A 24,677-nucleotide genomic window follows, 5' to 3' on the forward strand; every position below is an offset into this window, starting at 1 on the left:
TGGACCCTTGTTTAATAATAAACATCTTATTGATTGCTATGGGTTTCTGCACCCAGGCAAACTTTATGCCTTTTATTGAATATGGCGTTACAAAAACTGCTGCTTTCCACTTGCACAAGTAAAAAAGGTGCTTTGTGTTTTTTTTTTTACAACAAAAAGGCGTGTTATATATTAATACGTATTATTACAGTGCACCTTAACTAAGCATCAGCAAGTTTTGTGCAGCCACCTAGATATGCTAGGAGTTCTATTCAGGCACTAACAACTCAGACTGAGACTGATTTAGTGTTCTGGGAGTTGTAAACGAGCCTGCCCGCAATTCCCAGCCGTATAGTCTCCATACAGTCCCCCCTACCCCCTCCCTCTTTCAGCTCCTGGGAATGTCAGGCCCGTGATCTCTCGCTCCTATTGGCTGCTGTCTGTCGTTACGTCACAATCATGATTAGAATTGATGATTGGACGTGCTGATTTCATTGTCTGTTCCCGGAGCGAAGAGGACCCGGAGAGGCCCCCGTGATTCCAGCGGCGGGGGTAGGTACAAATCCCGGGAAGCTTCTGCAGCAGTGGGGAGTGGGAGGCCTGCAAGATAGCCCATAGCCAGGAAGCACAGAGCAGGAAGCATAAAACATAGAGTGTGGGAAGGGGTCTGGGCACATTGTTGGCCCTTTACAGTCTGAGCAAAGCCGCCTTGCCTTGCCTACCTATCCCCTCCGCTGTTGTGCTGATCCTGTTTTGTGGCTGTCCAGCGTCAGCAGCACAGGGTTAATAGGAAATCAGCCAGCCCCAAACGCAAGAGGAGCCCTCCCCCCGCTCTGTGGGAAGGGCTGGATAAAGGCTGGAGTAAAGCTATCAGACTGAGAAAAGCACTCAAGCTATCACACCATATTTTTCAGTGCACACAAACTATCAGACTTTGCTTCCTTTACTTTTCTCTAGCATTTATTACTTGAATTAGATTTCTTAGCCATTTTGTCAGTTTGAGTATATTTAGAGTTTGTTTTGTATTATTTGATGCTGTTTTGCAAAAAATGTTGCAATTTGCATTCAGAATCTTCAAAATGTACTTATCAGGTGTTGATTTCTGTTCCCCATAGGAGCAACAAACACATTTCCCATGTATTGTACTTCTAGTGCATTGAAGCTGACTGTCACCTGAGTCAGTGCACTTAGTTGTGTGCAAATTCACTTTTGAAATTTGCTGTAACACTGCGACAAATATTGCAAGTTGCACATATTTCTTTTACTTAGGCGCTAACTTGTTACCCATAGCAACAGTAAAACAAATTTCCTATGCATTCCACTTCTGCTGCCTTCAAGTTGACCCCCATCTAAGTCATTGGTGCAATTTTCCCGTCAAAATTTACACTGCCAAATATTACAAGTCACACACATTTCTCCTCATGTACGTCTGTTACCCATAGCAATAGCAAAACACATTTCTCTGTATCCACTACTGTTACCATGAAGATGACTCCCATCTCAGTCAGTCCTTTTACAGGGGTTGGTCACCTTTGAGTTAACTTTTAGTATGACTTAGAGAGTAATATTATGAGACAGTATGCAATTGGTCTTCATTTTTCATTATTTATATTTTTTTAGTTATTTCAATTTTTGTTCTGCAGCTCTCTGGTTGCTAGGGTCCAAATTACCTTAGCAACCAGGGAGTGGTTTGAATGAGAGACAGGTATATAAACAGGAGAGGAGCTGCATAGAAAAATAATTACTAAAAAGTAACAGTAACACTAAAATTGTAGCCTCACAGAGCAATAGTTTTCTGGCTGCTGGGGTCAGTGACCCCCACTTGAAAGCTACAAGGAGTTAAAAGAAGACAGCAAATATTTCAACAACTTTACTTGGCTTTACTTAAATTGAAAAGTTGCTTAGAACTGGCTATTCTATAATATACTAAAAGTTAAAAAAAAGAGTTAACTAAAACTACCCATTTAAGGGGTCATATAAAAAAGGCACTAAGTTTGCCCAGGAGCAGTAACCCATAGCAATTTGCTGGTCACCTGTTTAAAAACAAACATCTGATTGGTTGCATTAGGTTACTGCTACTGGGCAAACTTAGTGCCTTTTATTACAAAAGGGAGTTCATTTGGTGCAATTTCACAGTAGAAATTTACTCTAACACTGTTCCTAATATGTCTCCAACTTACGTACAAACTTTTGTTGCCCATAGCAACATATTTCCCGTGAGTCAAATACTGCAAATATTGTAAGTCACTATCTTTATTCCTGTTATTCCTATATGTCTACTAACACAAAGTAATAATAATATTTTGTATTATGGCCAGCTTTAAGGGAATAAACCTCAAAAAATGAATTGCTGTAAACTTACCCATCATCTGAGCAATTTTGTACATTAAAGGGATTGTTCACCTTTGAGTTAACTTTTAGAATGATGTCGAGTGTAATAGATTGTAAAGATTTAGTGTGTTCTGAGATAATTTACAATTGGTCTTCCTTTTTTGTTATTTGTGGTTTTTTAATTATTTCACTTTTTGTTTAACAACTTTCCAGTTTGGAATTTCAGCAGTTATCTGGTTTCCAGGTTTCAAATTTCCTTAGCAATTAGGGAGTAGTTTAGAATGAGACTGGTATGTTTATAGAAGATGACCTGAATAGAAAAATAAGTAATATAAAGTCACAATAACAATAACATTGTAGCCTTATATAGAGCAATTGTTTTTTGGCTGCTGGGGTCAGTGACCCCCATTTGAAAGTTGGAAAGAGTTAGAAGAAGATGGCGGCTCGTTATTCGAAAACTATAAAAAATAAATAAAATATAAATATACTAATTTTTAGTGGTTTCTTAGAAATTAAACGTTTAAGGATTTTTAAATGCCACCTCTGGGTGTCTTGAACACTATAGCTGTGATTGTGTGAGTAACAACCAATTGATTAAGTATTTAAAGCATTTACTGATTAGATGTTATAACATCAACGTTAAGCCCAATCTGACTGAGTCTAAGGTATACCAACAGGGGTAACTATGGTTTTAGGGTACCCCATCCCCACCTCACCAAGTGAGCAGATCTTCTCCCGATATCCCCACCTACAGGTGCGTTATATCGGGCTAAATCAGTCATTTGGCCCTGGGGCAAAACGATTGAGTTAGAATGGTGGGTATAGGCGCCCGGTTCGACGGAAAAATTAAACCTGCCTGAATGTGATCTGGCCGATTCCAGGCCACATGTTGATTGGGCAGGCCTGTTTTTTTTTCGTGCCCATACACGTGCAGATAAGCTGCCGAATCAGTCTAAAGGACCAATATCGGGAGCTAGAATCAGCCCGTGTATGACCACCTTTACACACAGATTATCATCAATTTAGATTGCTCCAATCTCTTTGAATACTTTTAGAGCAGTGCTGTCCAACTGGCGGCCCGCGACCCCCCTCTGTGTGGCACCCCACCTGCCTGGCTGCTTTGATGGCTTACCTTTGTGTACGCTTCAAATGGTATCAGTACTGAGATTAACTGGCCCCCTGCATGGTTCACACCTCAGATTCAGGCTGTAAACCCCCTGTATTGTTTAAACATGTAATCCCCTGTACTATTCACACCTTTTAATCCCTGCATTGTTCACCAAACTGTATTGTTCATACCTCAGGCTGTAATCACCCACATTGTTCACTTCTTCACACCTCAGTGCCAGAAACAGTGCCAGCATTGTGTCAGTATGTACTGTGTATGGCACACATAGGCAGCATAGGGCAGGCAGAGTATGGCACACACAGGCAGCATAGGGTAGGTAGAGTATGGCAAACACAGGCAGCATAGGGCAAGTAGAGTATGGCACACACAGGCAGGGTAGGGCAGGTAGAGTATGGCACACACAGGCAGCATAGGGCAGGTAGAGTATGGCACACACAGGCAGCATAGGACAGGTAGAGTATGGCACACACAGGCAGCACATATAAATGAAGGGTGATATCCCTGCAGTGAGCACCAACCATTTGGGGTTTTGCTGCGCTACCACCATTAATGTGGGCATGGTCTTGTAATAACATGGATGTGGTTTGAAGAGGGTGCAGTTTCAAAAAGAGGAATGGTCAAAACTGGCTTCCGTTAGTGCCCCTCCACTATATATGCTAGAGAAATTCTGGCCCTCGGCACCACAGAAGTTGTACAGCACTGTCTTAGAGGATCCACTGATAATTATCTGCTGGATGTATTATTACAAATCTGCTAACAGCTCTAACAGCTGTTATTTAAAAGTATAAAAATGCTGCCCAGTCCGTATGAACTTGTAACCATTATTTTACATGTAGTTATACCCACTTTGCATTTTTGTGTAAAAAATCAAGTGTTACTAACTTGGAGAATTGTTGTAGTGGATATGAAGCAGATCCGGTCTAGTAAACCACCACATTTGAATCCTTGAATTGTGACTTCTTGGACCACCCGCCACCCGCCACCTCAAAGTCAGTTTCATTTTCATTTTGGCTTTGTCAAGAAGGCAAACATGTATACTTTGGGTTTAGATCACATTTAAGGAAGCTAAAATTTGGAGATTTTATTTTTCTTTTACATACTTTTCATCACCACATATAGTATATTAAATAACATAGCAGTAGCAATTATGTCTTCAAAAAAACTACTCAATGTCTAGCCCATGGGGCTTGGAAAAAAGCGTGTAGGTTTGTACGCATTGGACAATGTGCAGTGTTTTGTCACCCAAGGGAAATTGCCTCTTCCACAGCTGACTAAGCACCTGAAATTTAGACATTAACAGCAATGGTAAGGTATTTTCAGACAAAAAGGATAGATTTCCCATGTGCCATATGTTTTCCAAAATATACATCCCCCTCAGACACATAATTCTATACCTTGTGTATCAACCATCCCCACCCTATAGATTGAAAGTCTGCGGGTAGGGTCCTCATATAAAGTATTGATTTGTTTGCAAACGATGTACCCTTATGTACAGCACTGTGCCAAATGTTGGCACTTCATAAATAAATGTAATAATGATAGATTATTCAGTGGAACAAAAAGCCACTCCGGGTAGGATGTTGCTGTTGCCCTAGTAGAATGGGTTCTGATTAAAGCGATACTGACATGTTCATATAATTGCAAAGGAACAAGTATTTCTAATAATACAGCACTGTACTACAGCCTTCGGAAAGATGGCACCACTCCCAGCCCAGAGTGACTGTAGGAGGCCTCTCTCTCTTCCTCATGGGGTAAGTGCAGCTGAGCTAGGCGAGATTGGGATAGCTATTTAACAAAACCAGTATCAAATCACTGCATTGTTAGTAATAGTGACATGTTCCATACAGTTATAGAAATGTGTCATTATGTAAAAGAAGTTTTTTGACTTTCTAAATGCTTCTTTTTAAACAAATATGTATCCTCTTATCATATGCAAGACATCGAGGGGATTGATATCTATGTTCCTTTTTTATCAGTGAATCGGACAACTGGATCTTAGTTGATATTATTATTAGGTTAGAGCCCTGCAGAATACCTGTGGGTTACCTGAGAAAAGCAGGTAACTTCATGGGTTGCAGTTACAACTCAGCCGTGGGTATGGGTCTGCGGCTGGGGCAGCTATCAATATAAGCAAGGTTCACTTCTTTAATTCTCTAACTGCCAGCTGATTTGGTCACTTGCAGTATTTTTATTCCCAGACAATTTGCGGTTTTTCACTCTCCTTAAAACTATAAATAGTTTTTTCAACTCAAGCTCTCAAAATATGCTAGAATTCTTGCATAATTCCACTTCTGTATCAAGAAATAGGCTTTTAAAATGTATTTCACACCTACATACGGTATGCTAGTTACATCACTGCTCTCAAACTCCACACATAGGGCTAGGCTGCAGAGGTGGCAACCTTATCCAGACAATGAGCTTCAGGCTATGCAGGTATGAACACTATAATCAGTTCTGAGAGATCATAGAGGTCATTTATAACCACAAGTGCATACCTCCCAACTGTCCTGATTTTCATGGGACAGTCCTGTAACAACTCCGCCAGCAGTCCCGGATTCATATTGAAAAGTCCCTCATTTCCCTTTGATCTCCTGCACTGAACACCAAAAAAGATACAAAGTTTCCCAAACTTAATTAGATAAGTATTCAGGGCTCTCTGCCAAAATGCAACAACTGCACTTAAGCTAAACAGGTCTCTTGGGAGACTTGCAGCAATTTCACCTTTTTAGCAAAACTGTAATAACACATAAAACAAGATCCCAAAACCACCAGAAATGTGTTTAAACTTTAAACAACCTGTCAAATTTTTTAACATTTTGCACAGCTGCGTGTGCCATTTCATTGTCCCTCTTTACATTTTTCAAATGTTAGGTAGTACACAAGTGCAATCTCAGATTTTCCCACTGTCAGTTCTACACAAAATCGCTTTCATTAAAGGTACTTGGGTCAAAATGCACAACTTGCACTTCAGTATAGTTGTACAGGTATAGGACCCGTTATCCAGAATGCTCGGGACCAAGGGTATTCCAGATAAGGGGTCTTTCCATAATTTGGATCTTCATACCTTAAGTCTATTAAAAAATCAATAAAACATTAATCAAACTCAATAGGATTATTTTGCATCCTGTAAGGATTAATTATAACTTAGTTTGGATCAAATACAAAGCACTATTTTATTTTTATAGAGAAAAAGGAAATCAATTTTAAAAATCTGAATTATTTGATTAAAATGGAGTCTATGGGAGACAGGCTTTCCGTAATTCGGAGCTTTCTGGATATCGGGTTTCCGGATAAGGGATCCCATACCTGTACTGGGCATTGCTCAGTCCTTCTTGCTTTCTGTTTTGAATCATGCACTGCTGTACCCCTTGACATAGGGGAACCCTGGAGCTACCACTACAGGACATTTAGGCTCCTGTAACATGGCGGATTTTCAGACTGCAGATAAAAGGAGGGCAAGAACCCTCCCCTACGCTTCAAAAATCTTACTGATGTGCCTGCACCCAGAGCTATTGTTCGTTAGTTTACCTAGGAAAACTACAGTATATATTATTTCAGGTCAAGCTTTCAAAATATGATAGAATTTGTGTAATTCCACATCTGTGACAAAATGTAGAGTTCTGTCTACATAAAAACACAAATTGTTTCCTTAATATAAGCACATATGAGAAATATAATTTTTTTTATACAAGAAAATACAACATATTTGTAAAGTCTTCTGAATGTACCAGTAGCAGATATATATCAAATATGTATAGCTTTATGGAGATTTTCAAAATCTTCCAGCAGTACAATACCAAATTTCCAATGTACCCCTCCAGAATTTTACTTACCTATATACCGTAAATTCCATTCCATGTCAGTACACATGGGCAGTATTGCCCCTCCCACCCAGGTGGTAGGGCCTTTTTCAAAGCCAATCAAAATTAGTCCTTACCTATAAGACCACCTTACTTCCTCCTCACCTCTGTAATACATTTGCCAAGCTGTACAAGAACCAAGTTATTGGGATGGGACTGACATGTCAGGACTTGAAAAAAAGGAATTTATGATATGAAGGTAAGTGAAATTCTCCTTTTGTTCTACGTCCCTTCCATGCCATTACACATGGGATCTACCAAGCAATGCCCCTAAACAACAAGGGTAGGGAATAAATAACATACAATAAAAAAAATCAAGCAACACAATAAAAACTGACCATCCCCTCACAGACCAGAGAGATTTCCACACTATGATTGCCAAAACATCCAACTCCAGCTGGGGAGGATTCTCTGCCAACAAGAAGTAAACAGTCAAGATACAGTCGCCCACTAGTGGCCACAATCAAAATGCTGGAACTGGCCAACTCACTAGTGTTACCACCCTAGCAACCACCAACAGGTCAGTTATCCACAAAATTATTTAACCACAACTGTGATACATTTACCACTAGTGCTGAATCTATGCACCCAATCTTTAGCACTAGCTTGGGGCCCTAGAATAAGACATGTCACCCACAAGCACCTAGTTTCAAAGCACACTGGTAGCAGCTCACATTGGCGTTGACAGTAGTCAACAATAACCAGAGATCAGCAGAAGATCAACCAAGCACAGATCTAATGCAATGTACAAGTGAAAAAATGTCCCATAATGAAAAGACACACCAGCGCTCAGGACTCAGGCTCAAAATAAAAACACTTAAGTTATCAAACAGCAATATCAAAGAGCCCTAAAGGAGCACATGCACCTTACCAGATAGCAGTAAGTAGTCAGCAGGATGGAAACTCCCACAAGAACCCAGACAGCTTTCAGCTGAGGGACATAATTAGCTCATTAGTATGCAGGCTTCCCAGTGCCCTGAGCATTTCAAACACAAAGTGGATACTGAAGAATCATACTCACTGGATTCAGGCTTAGTTATTAGTAGCCCATATCCATACCCATGGCCCTTTTGTCCAGTATCAGTCTTCCAAGGCTCATAACACCATAGAAGAAGGAAGGTCACAGGCAGGAATGTGGGAAAACCTACACTGGTAGACCTTCCCAATAAGTACCAGTTTGAATTGTGTGCAAATATGGGCATACAGCAGGGGCAGCTATTTTAGCGCTTGGGTATGTCGACACCTGCATTTCGTCCCAATAAGTAGTTTGCGTATTGGGGCATCAGGTAAATTCTTTTACATTACCTGGGAATCAAGCTTCTGTGTGCACACAGAGCTAAAAAATAAATAAAAAGGACATAAAAAAGGATCAAAACTGTGTATCACTTTCTAGACTAACAGTGGGTGAGGAGGAAGACCCTACTTCCTGTCCAGTAGGACAAAAAATAACAGTGGTGAAGAGAGCGTCAGGTGGTCTTATAGGTAAGGACTAATTTTGATTGGATTATGTATAGGTCCTACCTCCTGGCTGGGAGGGGCAATACTGGCCATGTATACTGACATGGAAAGGAAGTAAAAGAAATTTACATACTTCAGATTTTAAGGCCAAAAAGTCCACTAACAGTAGGTTTATCCTAGCAAACCATACTTTTTTGGAAAAAATGATTTTGTCAAATCCAAAATAGGTAAATATGTCTTTATACTCCAAATTACCACATTGAAACTCTTTCCTAAAAAAAAAATGTATAAAACATTTATAGTATCTGTTCTCCCGCATTTAATTAGGTACCAAGATAAAACATCCTAAATATGAATGCCAGGGACTACTGAACAGTTTGATACCCAATGTGTATAGGTTTAACTAATTATATGACATGTAGAGGCTCCAAAATATTCCATATTATCTGTTATATCAGCAAAATCAGCACATAATAACAGAATTTTATGTAAGGTACAGCCACCAAAAAATAAGTCCACCCCTGGAAGCCAAATATGTATTTGTTGGAAAGTACACATTATCAAAAAATCTTTTTCTCCAAACAATTCTTTTGAAATGTGCACAATTCTTAATGGGAAAGTATGCCTTTCTACTTTAAATTACCAAGATGAAGCTTTCCTAAGGGTGATGGCAAACGGGGAGACTTATCGCTACCGCAGGTGACAACTCTCACCAAGTAGCTTTCCCATCAGGAATAAAGTAAATCGCTGGTTGGGGAAATGCGGTAATTCTTTTGTCCTCATGACAAATTTCCCTGTCTGCTGTCACCGTAAAGTTAAAGGTACCAAGAATAAAACATCCTAAATCTGAATTCCAGGGGTCTGCTAAACTGTTTAAAGACCAGTATGCATTTGATTACCATATAGAAAAACCCCAAAATTAAAATAGTTCATGTGAATTTTCTTAAATGCTACAGTGGCTACTGCCATAAGCACTTTGAAAACATGTTTTGTGTAGTAAGACTCTTAGAAAATCATATATTATTACATACAAAAAATCACAGGTGAATGTAAGTAATCATAAAACACAGTACAAAAAATGCCAAAATCCATCAAAAGCAGTACATCAATACATTTGTTACATAGGGGTGATTGGTGGCCATGTTTCTAGTTTCAGTAGTTTCACTGTGGAATGAAAGCACACCCCAGCAATCCAAAGCTATGCAGAAGTGGAAAAAGCAATGGAATTGCTTAATAAAATAAATAAAACTATCTAATATGCAATATAATTGCCAAAAACAACATACAAACATAATTAAAAAGCATGATTAGCAGTCGTGTCAGTAATTACATGTGAGAGAAAACAGCATTCCAGGAGCATAACTTTGTGTCAAGTGCAAAATTTTGTCACGGATTTGCTAAAAATGTGACAGTGAAATTGCTTCAAATTTAGTGGATTGATTCAAAGTTTAGTAGCCTGTTGCTGGCAATAGTAGAATTCATAGCAAACCTATATTGTTATAATTAACAGAAAGTGACTTACAATACTAGGCACAGTTTTGTGGGAAATTTTGACAGGCACAATGCCTGAAGCAACTTGTACTTTCTTTAATCTCAAATGGTCTCTAGTAACTGGCTTCCAGAATTCTAACTTTAACCAAGATGTACATTATCCTGAAACACTATGGGGCTCATTTACTAATCACTGAATTTTAAACTCGATTCAAATTTTTTTTAAAAAGTTACTATGAGCCCGATTAACTAAAGTGCAAAATAATAATTAATTAATTTTGTCGACTTTTCGTACGATTCACTATTAGTACACTTGCGCTATTTTACGCGCGGTATTTCATGCGATATCCTTGTCGCGATAAATAGCGTGCGCGGTATTTTCCGCATGCACGCTATTTATCGCATGCGCTAATTGTCGCGACATTACGCACGCGACAATCGGCAGCATAAAAATGGCGACATTTTGCCCTGGGAGAGCACAGAGTGCTAGAGAGTTGTTGTATAAATGTTTATTTGCAAAAAAAACCACAAAAAAACAATAAAAATATAAGTAAGAAAAAAAAAGAAGTGCTAGAGATAATAAAATGGGGGGGGGGGGGGGGCATTTAACAATATTTAGCCAAATACTTAGGGGTCCGTTTGCTAAAGTGGCTTAAATTAAGTGGGAGATTTTAGACACAGAATAAACGGCAAATATGTTATGGGCACTTTATTAAACAGGGACAAATATAATATTGCAATTATTCTGGCAACAAAACATTGGATTGGCAGTTATCACACTCGCCAGAAAATACGCTACGTAGTAATTAACGCAAGTTTTACTATTCAGCAAAATGGGCTCAAGACAAAATTGTTGCCAGAATATTTGCAAACATTTAACCCATAAAGCATATTGATGCTGTTACTGCTAAATGTAAGAGTGTAGGGGAAACTACATGAAAGTATAAGAATACCATATCAAGGAAGGATAAATAATGAGACATTACTCAGTTCAAAAGTATAAAAATCTTAAATTTTACTATAATAATAAAAGCTTAAAATAAAAAATGGGGAGGGAAAAAAAACTTAGGGCTTGCTGCCCTTGAGTTCCTCAAAGTTCCTCCTCAGTTCGGACACTTCCCCCCAGAGCTGGGCCAGCTCAGCCCTCATATTGTCCAGGTCCTCCTGCATGGACCGACTTGATGGGCCTTCGTCGGCAGGAGAACCTGGTGGCTGGCATCCGGGGGGCTGGGAGGGGAACTCAAGGGCCAGGGAAACTGGGGACAAACTGGGGGAGGAGTAAAGGGGGGGGGTGTCCGGGGCCTCCATGGCCTCCTCGCCTTCATCCGCCTCTGGGGCCTCGGGGGCCTGGCTGGGTCCTGGGGCCTCTGGGGCCGGTGGTCGGGCCTCTGGGGCCAATTGTCCGGCCTGTGGGGCCAATTGTTGGGCCTCGGGGGCCGGTGGATGGGCCTCGGGGGCCGCAGGTTGGGCCGCTGGTTGGGCCACAGGTCAGGCCGCTGGGGCCGGAGGAGGTCGGGCCTCGGGGGCCGGTATAGCCTGCTGGGCCGGTAGAGCCTGGAGGGCCTGGAGTTGGGCCTGGGGGGAGGCGCCAGCTGAAGTTATGAAATAGTATTGCAAGATGTTATTTTGTGTAATATATTATATATATATATACATTCATACACCATCATAAATAACGGGGCCCCTCACAACAACATTTTTTGGGCCCCCCTCCTCCCACGCCCCCAATGGCCCCTCCCCCTGTGAATCCTCACATCAATACAAAGGACACACAGACATTGTTAGCCAGGGCCCCCTAAAACATTCGTGGCCCTTCCCCCAAATGACTCACACTATGGGCCGCTCCCTGTTGCTTCCCCCCTGCTTTAAACTTATTTATGCATATGTATTTGAAAATACATGTGTGTGTGTATATATATATATATATATATATATATATATATATATATATATATATACAATAGGAAGTGCTGGGAAGCTGCACACCATAAGGAACAATAACACCTGGGTGCCTGTGGCAAAACAAAATTTAGACAGGCATGGGGTGACAGCACACACAGGATTTGGACAAGGAGTCACAAAGATGTGAAATAATATTCAGAGGTTTATTGTGACCAACGTTTCAGTTCCTCACTGGCATTATGGTTGAACGTGATGGACGTATGTCTTTTTTCAACCCAACTTACTATGTTACTATGTTACTTTCATCATCCCTGACATTTCTTACATTTGTACCTTTAGTTCAAATTACTTGCTAAATCTTTTACTGAACGTATACTGTAAAAGCATAATAAAGTACAATAATTACCTTCCGCAATTTCAGCAACCAGTTCTGGGCTCCTGCGCTTCAGATCAGACCACAGCCGCTGGAGCTGGCGGGGGTCCACATCAATTTGGAAGCCCCCGCGCAACCCGGCTTGGAGGTCGCGCAGGATGGCTCTCTTCCTTTCGTGGACCCCTAAGTCCCCCAGGGGAGGGTCGTCATATCCTGCACACAGGAGCATGCTGATAATGTAGCGCCTCTCCCCTGGTAGCAAGTCAGAAACCCCAGGCATGTCCTCTCAGTTTGGTGGCTGCAGGCTCAATGACACAAAATGGCCCCAAGTCGCACATGTCACGAGATTACAAAATCGCCACGCCACAAAATGTCCGCAAGTCGCAAGATTACAAAATCCCGATAAAAAAAAATCGCCAAAATATACATAGTAATGTATTTTGCGCGACAAAATATTCACCGATACAGTACAGTACATTATCGCGACAAAATATTCACCGCTATAGTACTGTATATTTTGGCGACAACATATTCACCGCTACAGTACTGTGTATTAGTATATTAGTATATAATTCCATACATGCCAAGACTTTAGTAAAATTGAGTAAAAACACACATACTTGAATAAATAACACTGTAAGTCCATATTTTATTGCCAAAAACTCATTTACTGTACTTTTCTATAATTTTTCGCCTGCCTGTAGTAGGTGTTAATTTTTGCATAGCTGAATGCGATATTTAGCGCGCCAAAGTTATAGTGAATCATGCGATCGTATTCTTTTCAGCGTGGAAATTAACGCATGCGGTAAAACTAGCGCGTGAAATACCGCACGCGAAAATGGCGACTTATCGCACGCGATAATACTATGGTGAATCGCGCGCTAATTATTGCGTCTTTTTTACCGCAAAAAAGCGTGCGATAATTTTTATCGCACTTTAGTGAATCAGGCCCTATGTGTCTAAATGGCTAAAAATCCGAATTCGACAATTTGACTTGGAGAGTTCATGTAGAAGTCAATGGCAAAGGTCCCTTTCCTTGAAGTTTTTTCTTTTGTCTAAAAACATTAAAGATTTCTCTGGGTTTTGTCTGAAAATCCCAACTTTTTTATGACTTTTCTTGCAGCTACTTTTCCGTGCAACTTTTTTTTAGTAAATATTAGACATTCAGGAAAATGAGTTTAGTCAAATTTGAAAAAAAAAAATAGAATTATAGAGTTTTAGTAAATCTGCCCCAAATCTTCATGTTTATTTGTTACTTTGTTCAGCTTAAACAATATAGTTGTATATTAGTCATTGGACTAACAAAAGATGTATTTGTAATGTGTAGGCATCGTCATTGTCTTGTTTTATTTACCCTCAATCTTGTTTGTTTGTATTTATTAAAAGAGTTAGATTGTTAAAGTCAATTTATTGTAGTGCTGTTTATTAACAAGGTAGTTATTAGAGATTGCATGCACTCCAAATCAACCTAAGGACACACAGTAAAAGTTATTCTGTGGGTCAAATACCCACTGAAGACCCATATTTCTGGTTTCTTTGCCAATTTTGTGTCACATCTGATCAGCCAGAAAATATTCAATGTAGCCTCCATACACCTGTATACTAAGTATGATAGAGTATTGCTCAAAAATCTGCCAGAAAAGTCTTCAAGGAATATATATCACCTCTAACACAATTGTGAATGAAAACATGCTCAGAAAATAAGCAGAAACAGCAGCATAGACAAAGGACTTAGCTTGTTCTTGGCATTTTGTTGATTTGACTCTGAAAACAGCAGGCTTTGAACAGTGATACTATGTACTAACATATTAGGTGTTTATGTTTATTAAAGGAAAACTATACCCCCAAACAATGTAGGTCACTATAAAAATATATTGTATAAACACGCTCATGTGTAAAACCCACTTATTGTACAATGCTGCAGAATATGTTGGCGCTTTATAAATAAATGTTAATAACAATAATAACCCTGCTTCATCTAAATAAACTATTTTCATAAACGTATACTTTTTTAGTAGTATGTGTCATTTGGTACTCCTAAATAGAAAATTGCCATTTTAAGAATTAAGGGCCACCTCCTGGGATCATAGGATTCACAGTGCACACAAACAAAAAAGGGCACACATACATGCTAGGCCCCATCAGCCAATTAATGGACGGAGTTTTGTCTTTTTCTCCCACACTTTTTCCTGTTACAGTTAGCGCTGCATTATTTCTGGTCATGTGATCTCTGATGAGCACTCAGCCCATCACTAAATGGTGGACCAAGGGAAAGGATGTATAGGGGTATAGTTTTCCTTTAATGTAATATTCAACCTTAAAAATAAGCGGAGAGCAGAGTTTGACATTTGTCTAGTTTATTTTTATGCTTTATGTAGGGCTGCCACCTTTTGCAGTATATGAAACTGGATGGTGATGTCATAGGGTGAAATGATGATGCAAGGGAATGAGTATTGGGAAGACTAGGGGGCTGATTTACTAATCCACGAATCCGAATCCCGAATGGGAAAAAATCGGATTGGAAACAAACATTTTGCAACTTTTTCGTCGTATTTGCGTTTTTTTCGTTGCCGCCACAACTTTTTCGTGAATTGTCGCGACTTTTTCGTAGCCGTTACGACTTGCACGAATTGTCGAGACTTTTTTCATAGCCCTTACGACTTGCGCGAGTTGTCGCGACTTTTTCGTATTGAGCGCTAGTAAACGGTGGGCAAACCTTTCCGATTTTTTCGCGACAGCTACGAAAAAGTCGCGACAATTCGCGCAAGTCGTAACGGCTACGAAAAAGTCGCAACAATTTACGAAAAAGTCGCGACAGCGACAAAAAAAATCGCAAAATACTGATCATTACGAAAAAAACACATTCGGGCGCTTTCGATCCGTTCGTGGATTAGTAAATCGGCCCCTAAGGGTCCCAGTAGCAAAGTTGCGTTTGGGCTTTAAAACCCTTGAAAAGCCAGGCTGTCCAGTTCAAAACCAGACAGGTAGCAATCCGGAAAGCTCTGAATTATGGGAAGGCCATCTCCCATAGACTACCATTTTAAGAAAATAATTCACATTTTTAAAAATTATTTCCTTACTCTCTGTAATAATAAAACAGTACCTTGTACTTGAAGGTAACTAAGATATAATTAATAGACAAAACAATAATATTCGGTTATTTAATGTTTAAATATTTTTTTAAGTATGGAGATCCAAATTATGAAAAGACCCTTTACCTGGAAAACCCAAGTCCCAAGCATACTTGATAACAGGTCCCTGTATTACAAAAACTAAAAATGATATAAATGTAGGCCATATGCAGATTGTTTCTGAATATCTCTGTCTACAAAAAAGTTAATTCTGAAGTGAATTACCCCTCTAATATAAATAGATTATTCTGGCTGTCTTGGATGTAAAAAAAAACAGTATTTAATAAAAGGAGCAAGTGTGTAAAAAATGCAAAAACAATAAGCTGGTTCTTATGTGTCACTAGTGGATGAGCTTTAATTAAAGCACAAGTCAACACAAAATATAACTTTGCCTATGCTGTGTAAAACTAATTCGCCGAAAAAACGGAGTAAAAAGCTGTGTAAAATAAATGGCAGAGTTCGCCGTCTGAACGCCGGGTATTACGCCGTTATTTTCCATAAGTTCCGGTGGAAGAAAAAACGCGTAAGAAATTACGCCTGTTTTTACGCCGTTTTTACACGCGAAGCCTGGCGATATGTGGCAAATTTTCTCGCCGTTTTTTACACAGCATAATAAATATGCCTCTCAGTCACCCTGCCTGTGAGACATCATGTTAATTGCAGGAAGCTGGGTTTTGGGCCACAGTGTAGTTTGTGGGTACAAACAGGTTCAAGGTTATCAGTCAGTGTGATATTCCCTACTTTTAGCAAAAAACACTGATGAAATTATTTTATATATACAGGTATGGGACCTATTATGCAGAATGCTTGGGACCTGGGGTTTTCTGGATAAGGGATCTTTTCATAATCTGGATCTCAATAACTTAAGTCTGCTAAAAATCATTTAAATATTGAATAAACCCAATAGGCTTGTATTGCCTCCAATAACGATTAATTATACCTTAGTTGGGATCAAGTACAAGGTACTGTTTTATTATAACAGGGAAAAAGGAAATCATTTTTAAAAATGATAATTATTTGCTTATAATGGAGTCTATGGGAGATGGCCTTCCCGTAATTTGGAACCTTCTGGATAATGGGTTTCCGGATAAGGGATCCCATACCTATACTGTATATTTTGTTGGAATATATGTACTGTATGCACAGATATTTGTACAGTTCTTTCAGAATATTGACAGCTTTGTAATAAAAGTTGAAAAGCTTGAATCACCAACTTTAACAAATAAAAGCTAAAAGTTAATAAATTGAATCGTCACCTTTAACCAATACGATTGTTTTTTGTCTTGCACAACTGAGAATTTGCATTCACTGTATTTTTTTCTACTAGGACTGATATCACTGCCAATAGCACTGTCAAACTTGTGCTATGGAGGGATCTGTGGCTCCAAATGTTGGGGAAGTGACCTCCACAGGGTCTCAGGGATACCAGCCAGAGGTATGTTCCTTTTGAACCCTGTTCTTAAAAAAACCTTAATTATTAATTATTACCCTTTGCTGAAGCTGGCTGATAGGTTTGTTTTATTTTTTTTAAAATATCTGTATTGCAGTTTATTTGTGTAAGTTTCTCTCTTTCAGCTCAGTCGCAGGCTCCATTTTTAGTTTGCAGACGTCATTAATATGGCTGCCATCAATGTTGCTCGCATGCGCAAAAAACATCTCCAATTGGGTGTGTTCCTTGTTTTGTTGTGTGTCACAATAGCAACCATGTTAATTGCTTGCTATTGGTTCACGTGGAATGGAGCAGGGCCTGACATTTGGCACCCCCAAGTGATTATAACTTTCCTTCTTCTTTAACCATTCCTGGGTGCTTTTTGAAATGTGCTTGAAGTCATCATATTGCTTTAAGACCAATGATTGGTAACAGAGAGACATTTTACTGACTTTGAGCTCCATATTGTACTCCAAAATTCCTTGGAAACCCCCTGATTTTATCATGCCTTGCATTGACTGAAGGCATCCTGTTTTGACAAAAATGCACAACTGTACATAAGGGCAGGTCTGTGAAAATGTATTAGTAAATAACAGGAAGAAGATGTAATTAAATTATATATTTTTTATCAAGAACAAATACAATTTTCATTTTGACCTTTCATAAATCTGCATTATAGAGTGAAGTGTGGCACCAAAGTTTAGTTTTCAGCCAAGGGGTAGCATAATGCATAGGTGTACCATAAATAATTATAATATTGTGCATATGGGGACCCATATGAATGAAAAGAATAAATAAGGAAACTGGGGCCATGATATAACTAGGTGGCGAAAAACAATGTCATTATGATCATAAGTGTTTGGCATAATTAGACATTACTTGGGTCCCAGATGTGACAATGATTGAGATTGCTTGAGTCCTAACACACATTTCCTAGCAAAAGAAAGACATTTAATATAAAATTATGAGCACTTTAGAAAGGAATCAGAATTTAAGATGGCCACTTCGATCTTGTGCGTCACGTTGTCTAAAATATTTTAACATTATTTGTTACAATCTTTAATTAAAATGTAGTTCTATCACAGCCTCTGTGTCTTTATTTTTGCAACTCATGTGCACACACCTTCTTCTTAGTGTGTCCACATATGCACAATATTATAATGTTTTATTTGTACATGTGAATTTTGGCTATGCACTATGCTTGGGGTTGAAACTAAACTTTGGTGCCACACATCTCTTTATGTATGTTTATATATATATATATATATATATATATATATATATATATATATAGTTTAAATAAAGGAGATTTACATAACCAAGTGTTATCCAAGAAAACATGTTGGTAACCATATTGTGAGGATGATCAAGTGCAATCCCTGCACCAGACTGTAGGTAACCTTTAATGGACCTTATAAACATGCTAGTAGTTGATCGGTCATGTAGGAAATTTGATCTGCAAAACCACTGTTGGACAGTTAAGCTTATTAACACTGCTACTGTGGATATTTCGGCTATGGGGACTTTATTCAGGGATTAATTACATGAAAATTGCCTTATCGTACCTTTGAAAAACTTGCAGGATTTAGTTGAAAAAAGTTTTTTGCATTTTGGGTAAATTACATGAAGACTTATTTACTAAGAGAAATTTGCACCACGCAGCCTTATAGAGCTTCTAGAATTACTGCATAATAGTTACCTAGTTGGCTGTATAGAGATCACCTTCTCCCACCTCCTGCTGTGCACTGGTGTTTAAAAAGAGAGCATTGTTGGCCTGACAAAGCACCACTTCATGGACTTTTAGGTGTATCCCTTCATCCCTGGGGGTGATATTTGGATGCTTTTGTGTAGGTTAAAAGATACAACTAATATCTAACCCACATCATTAGTACCTTACTACATTCTCTGGTATTAAACTAGAATGATCATGTAATCACATCATAGGGTTGATTCACTAAAGTGCGATAAAACGAGCGCTATTTATAGCATGCGTTAAAAATTTTATTGCATCTTATTTTTCGTGTCTTAACGCACAATTCACTAAAAGAATATTTGCGTTAATTAAGACACGATGCTGTTTGCGTTATTTAAGTCGCTACTTATTACTCGCACGCCACATTAGCCATACACACCATTACGTTCGTAAAACTACTTTTTTTGAAAATGACCATTTCCCTGCAAACTGGAGGCTACATGACTCTAGGGCCAACACATACTTGAATAAATCACACTGCAAAGTCCATATTGTGTTGCCAAAAGCTCATGAACTGAACTTTTCTATAATTACCGCCTGCCCCAAGTAGGTGTTAATTTTCGCATAGACAAATGCAATATTTAGCACATGTAAGTGTTTGTGAATCATGCGTTAGTAATATTTCTGTGCGAGAATTAATGCAATGCGGTAAAATGAACGCATTCGGTTGCGCGCTATTTAACGCGCGTGTTATGTGACTTAACAAATGCGATAATACTTTAGTGAATCGCACGTTTTTTCACGTCAATTTTAAAGCAAAAAAGCTTGTGATAAGCGTTAGCACACTTTAGTGAATCAACCCTCATGTGTGCTATGTAAAATAGTTAACCCACCAAGTGTTGAAAACTGTGATACTGTAATGTTTTCATATCTACTAGTCAATTAAGCATATGTGGTTACCCACATACTCCCAAATCCTGTAGTCAACACCTGGGGTAGGAGTACATAATAGTAAAAGGGTAAGTACAAGTCAGCCATACCTTTTCTGCTGGGCTTAGGGAACATAGTGTAACTTGCTAGGTCAGTGATTCTTAACCTAGGATACAAACTTGCGCCTCCCGTGCTGATTATGCTTGGTCTTCACTTTAGAAAAGTTAAATATTTTACTTTAATAGTCAATAATTAAATTAGGCTAATCATTGTTTTCAAACCAATTTTGGGTCCCCAAACTGATTTGCTTCTCAGTTGTTAATAAAGAAGCCCTTGCATTCCTGTATCACTATAATAATAATCTGACATACCCAAAAGCTGATACGTGCAAGCACACATTGCTTCCTTCCGTCATCGTCATCATATATGCTGTATTTTACCAAACGGTGCAATTCTTTATAAACCTATAATTTTTTAAAGCTCATTATGTATGGTGTATGGGGAAGACATTTTATTTGAGAATGTTTTAATTAAAAGTTAGCCTCCTTCACATTACTACTGGAATATGCACATTATTGTATAATGGTACTGCAGATTTTACAACTAAGATATAAAATGGTTTTATGCTCTTTTGTAAAAAAAAAAAAAAAATACAATCATATGTACTCTGTCCTTTTTCATGATGTTTTATATAAAGAAGTAAATAGCTTTTTCTTCTGTTTTGTCAGATGAACCTTAGGTCTGTTTTTACTACAGAGCAACAGAGAATATTACAGAGATATTATGACAATGGAATGACTAATCAGAGTAAAAGTTGCTTTCAGCTCATTTTGCAATGTGCGCAAGAAACCAAGTTGGATTTCAGTGTAGTCAGGGTAAGTGCTGTTCGAAACCCACTCTGCTCCCTTATTCTTTAAGCTGGTAATTTGGAAATCTCCCTCACTGTGGATCCCCTGGTAGGCCAAGTAAAGGTCCAGCCACAATGAATGTTATTGCCTTGAACTGAAATATAATGGGTAGCATCCCATTCTCTGTTTCTGTTTGATCCACTATGTAAATTCTGGCCATATACATATGACCAAATTTCACAAATGCAAATTGATTTCATGCTCATTACCCATGTGTGCCTTGCTCAACTCTAAACTTGTGATATTGAGATGCAACAAATTAAAATATATCAGATAATGTGTAATTATATAAGGAATACTGTACCCTCGTTAACTATAATGATATTAGTCAGGATAATGTTGATAAAATGACGAAGCATGACTTTATAATAAGGTATATTTTTCTCTTATTTTGGACTATTGTTTATCATAGGAATAGGGGAGAGGTTCTTAGATAACTTGTGATAAGAAACAGAATAGTTATAGTGAGTGTATTATTTCACTCACTATAACTGTGGCATATTTTAAAATTTTAGCTGGCCAAACACTGTAATAATGTCAGCTTTGTTGGTTATTATTAAATCCAGTACATATTTAGTCAGGCTGCACCAATGAGATTCATCAGATAGACGATGATCTGTCTCTTTCCCTAGGTTATATTTTTCTTTAGGACAGTCCACTTATTAAGGGCCTAACATTTTTTAAAAGGAAATGGATCAAACATAAAATGTTAGTATGTTTTTGTGACAAGCACGATATGTCTCTCAGTATTGGTATGGGGACCAAAGGATTTATGAGTTGCTGCTGAGAAAAGGAACAGGGTGACATATTATTGAAATTATATTTACCCTTGGTGGCTAAATTTCAGAGTTCTGTAAAAGTCACAACCCTGTGATTAGATTATTCAGTAGACTGGATTGCATTATTCGATTTCAATGTAACAGATGTTTAAAGTGCATAGTTATAGACTTTAATTTGAGTGTTTTTTGTGTTCAGAACATATTTCATGGTAGCTTAGTACAATTGCTTGCTTATAGCCTCTTACAAAAGCTGTCACACAAATTATTTTAGAAAAAACATTTAGTATGAATACAAATGTGATCTGGAGGCCTGAGTTCCATTATTCAGATAATGCCATTTTATCCTGAGATAACGTTAATGGAGAGAAAACACATCAAGAGTTAAAGAGTTTTCAGTTACATTCTTCTTTCTGTTTCAAAGAAATGTTTATGATTTGTTTATACGTATATAATAAAATGCTTCACTGTGCTACTTAAGGCAATAGAAGAATTGCCATCAGACTTAACCGCCCATAACTATATTCTTTTCTTAGACTTGGGTTGGAAACAAAAGAAGAAAAATGAGCAGCAGTAAAAGTTATACAGATTCTGGAACTGCTTTACCGGGGTCAGTGTCAAACTCTCCTTCACGTCCTCCAGAAGTATCTGTAAGAAATGTGCCAAAAAGTATTAGAACCCAACCTCTGCAGACTTCTTGTAATAGTGATCTAGTCATGAACTGTGTGTACAGTACAAGTAATTCTTTGACTAGACAGGGGTCTACTCCTCCAACCACATCTCCTAAGACTGAGACACTTAAACCCAACCTGCCCAGACCAACTGAAAGAACCGAAGGCGAGTATCTGAAAATGCATGTTCCTGTGCAACGGCAGGCACCTGTGTCAAAAAGCTCATTACAGCAGCTGGATGAGAAGACTGTTATGGTATCACGACAGCCAAGTGTAGCAAACCCCCCCAACTCTCTGTATGCCAAGAAAAATTTTAGTGTATCTACTGGTCAAATGCTAGAAAGAATAGCCCCTCAGAAAACAATGACTTGGTCTATAAAAAGTGTGCCAGATCCTCCTGGAGGCCAAAGGTTATACAAATCAGAGCGACCCAGTGTAAGTCCCACTGGGCATGTGTTTGTGGGGCAAAGAAATAGAGAGTCGTCTTGTGGCTTAAAAAATCTAGAGATCCGTGAAGTATTTTCATTGGCTGCTACAGAACATTCTTCAAGGACTTTAGGAGGTACTGTAGAGGACAGGCCGCGTTTGGTTGAGAGCAGTTGCTTTTCTATTGCAATGGAAACAGGAGATGTTGATGATGAGTATGCTCGGGAGGAAGAACTGGCATCTATGGCTGCACAAAACCATGCATGTTTAAGATATAGGGAGAATGACAGTTCCCCTAATTTGGAGAATCACTGCGCTTTATCGCCTACACCAGTAAGAACAGGGACTTGTAAGACAATGGCCCCTAACACAAGAGAAGAAGGTCTGATGTATCAGAACAGAGACTACTACTTATCACATAATACCTCAACACACAACACAACCAGCACACAATATCCTGGTGGTAATGTATCAAGGAACAGTATGCATCCACCCTACACAGCATCTCCTCAACTAAGACTCTCACAGAACCAAAATAACTACCAGGTAAGTTGTTCGGGTTTATGACATTTCTCATTAGTAAATGCATTTAACTGAGAGTGCACTTATTGTACAGCTAACCTTTCATTAAGGTGCATAAACATACCCTGGAAGCTCCCATCACTGCAGTACAGTGAAACCTAAATTTTACATCCCCTGATAGTAAGTTTTCCTGTATACTTAATATTTTTCTGAATTTTACACCTTTTTTTTCTGGTCCCCTAAAATGGGGGTTCTTCTATATTTATGTATGCACTTAGTAGTTTTACAGCCTGTCCTTATTTATTTCTGCATTTACTGTATTAGTTGTAGATGTACTTTATATTCTTCATGTAGTAGTGGGAGCAAAATAAAGATTACATTTTGATGACTGCAGAATTTGGAAGGACAGCACTAGGCCTTTATTTGGGGATATTGCATTGAAATTCCTTTGTTAACTTTGTATTTGACAGTGATGCTAAAATGCTTATTGGAAATATGATTATGATCTCTCTTTGAATGCATCTTTATCTTGAAAAATGTAATTGTGTGAAAATATTGCTGATAGTGGCTTTCTATCTACAGATTTCAGGAAACCTCACAGTGCCTTGGATTACTGAGTGCTCCAGGAAAAGAACAGTAAGGGACTTAATTAAGTAGTAGTTGAGCATTTTGTGGGAATGGCATTTTTATTGTGTTTATATATGACATGTCTTTGCTGTTTTGCTAAAATGGAAATCGCATCTCTCCAGATGTGGGCAATGAATGTCAGAAAATATGTATGAATCATTCTATTGTACTTTTGCTAGTTGGCTTTCTGCTTACAAGTACAATTAATTAGTATTGTGTGAGCAGAAATGTAGATATTTTAGGGACGTGATCATGAATGGGATAATTTGTCCTTTCCTGTAAATTGTAAGCAGTTATAGGCCTTTTTGTCTTGGCACAAATTAAAGGACTTAAAGGGGACATACACCCAGACTTTCACTTAGCCTTATATGATTTTACTTGTTAAAAAATTGAAGCTAATGCAGTTTTTAGCATACATTTTTAGCATACTTTTCTAGTTTCTCCAAAAAAAAAATCCCCAAATCCTCCCCAGGACCCTCCCCTTCTCTTCTCTAGGAGTTAGAAGAGCTGACAGCACATCATCATTAGCATAACCTGGTAATATCAGTGAGTGACAAGCAGAACTCTGCAATAACAGCCCCAGTCCCTCCCCCATGTCTCTCTGCTCCTAACCCAACTAATTCCCACCCTGTCTCTTTCTACTCTCTCTGCTCCTGGCCTGATTTAACTCTCTCTCTATATTTCTGCTCATGTTAGACTCAGTTACAGATGCTGCAGCTTTTCCCTGAAGCTAAACTTCTATTGTATCCAAATTATTAACTATTACATCTCATCCCCATTACATTTATTTGTTCATCTTCTACAGTGTATAAGAGACTCCATTAAAGTACTAGTTCTTGCATACTATCCTGCTGCCAGCAACAACTCCCTTCAACCTTAGATTAAGTAAATTGTGATTTAATTGAAACAGCTAGAGCACCACCACTCACATGGAGGAACATGCTTTTGTCCAATAGAATATATCAGACAGTGGACCTCAAGTTGTCCCCATTTAACTGCCTCCAATTTATAATGCATGCAGTTTTTGTTTTGTAACAGCTG

General features: G+C 38.5%; 1 protein-coding gene across 3 annotated transcripts in view; it reads left to right on the forward strand.

Annotated features, from left to right (window-relative positions):
- The first annotated feature begins 367 nt into the window (after nucleotides 1–367).
- The window catches only part of hdx (highly divergent homeobox), a 68,904-nt gene continuing 44,594 nt past the window's right edge, over nucleotides 368–24,677 (forward strand). Inside the window, exons 1-5 of one of the 3 annotated variants that reach the window (XM_012969462.3) lie at nucleotides 368–531; nucleotides 16,982–17,089; nucleotides 20,435–20,581; nucleotides 21,927–23,033; nucleotides 23,592–23,645. In XM_012969462.3, coding sequence (XP_012824916.1) covers nucleotides 17,021–17,089; nucleotides 20,435–20,581; nucleotides 21,927–23,033; nucleotides 23,592–23,645 — 1,377 coding nt within the window. In that variant the 5' untranslated portion in view covers nucleotides 368–531; nucleotides 16,982–17,020. Of the gene's footprint in view, nucleotides 532–7,409; nucleotides 7,499–16,981; nucleotides 17,090–20,434; nucleotides 20,582–21,926; nucleotides 23,034–23,591; nucleotides 23,646–24,677 lie in introns of those variants that run through there. The other 2 variants (XM_004916891.4, XM_002938541.5) reach the window with 2 other exon arrangements.

Source organism: Xenopus tropicalis, chromosome 8 (assembly GCF_000004195.4).
Source record: "Xenopus tropicalis strain Nigerian chromosome 8, UCB_Xtro_10.0, whole genome shotgun sequence".
Taxonomy (NCBI): domain Eukaryota; kingdom Metazoa; phylum Chordata; class Amphibia; order Anura; family Pipidae; genus Xenopus; species Xenopus tropicalis.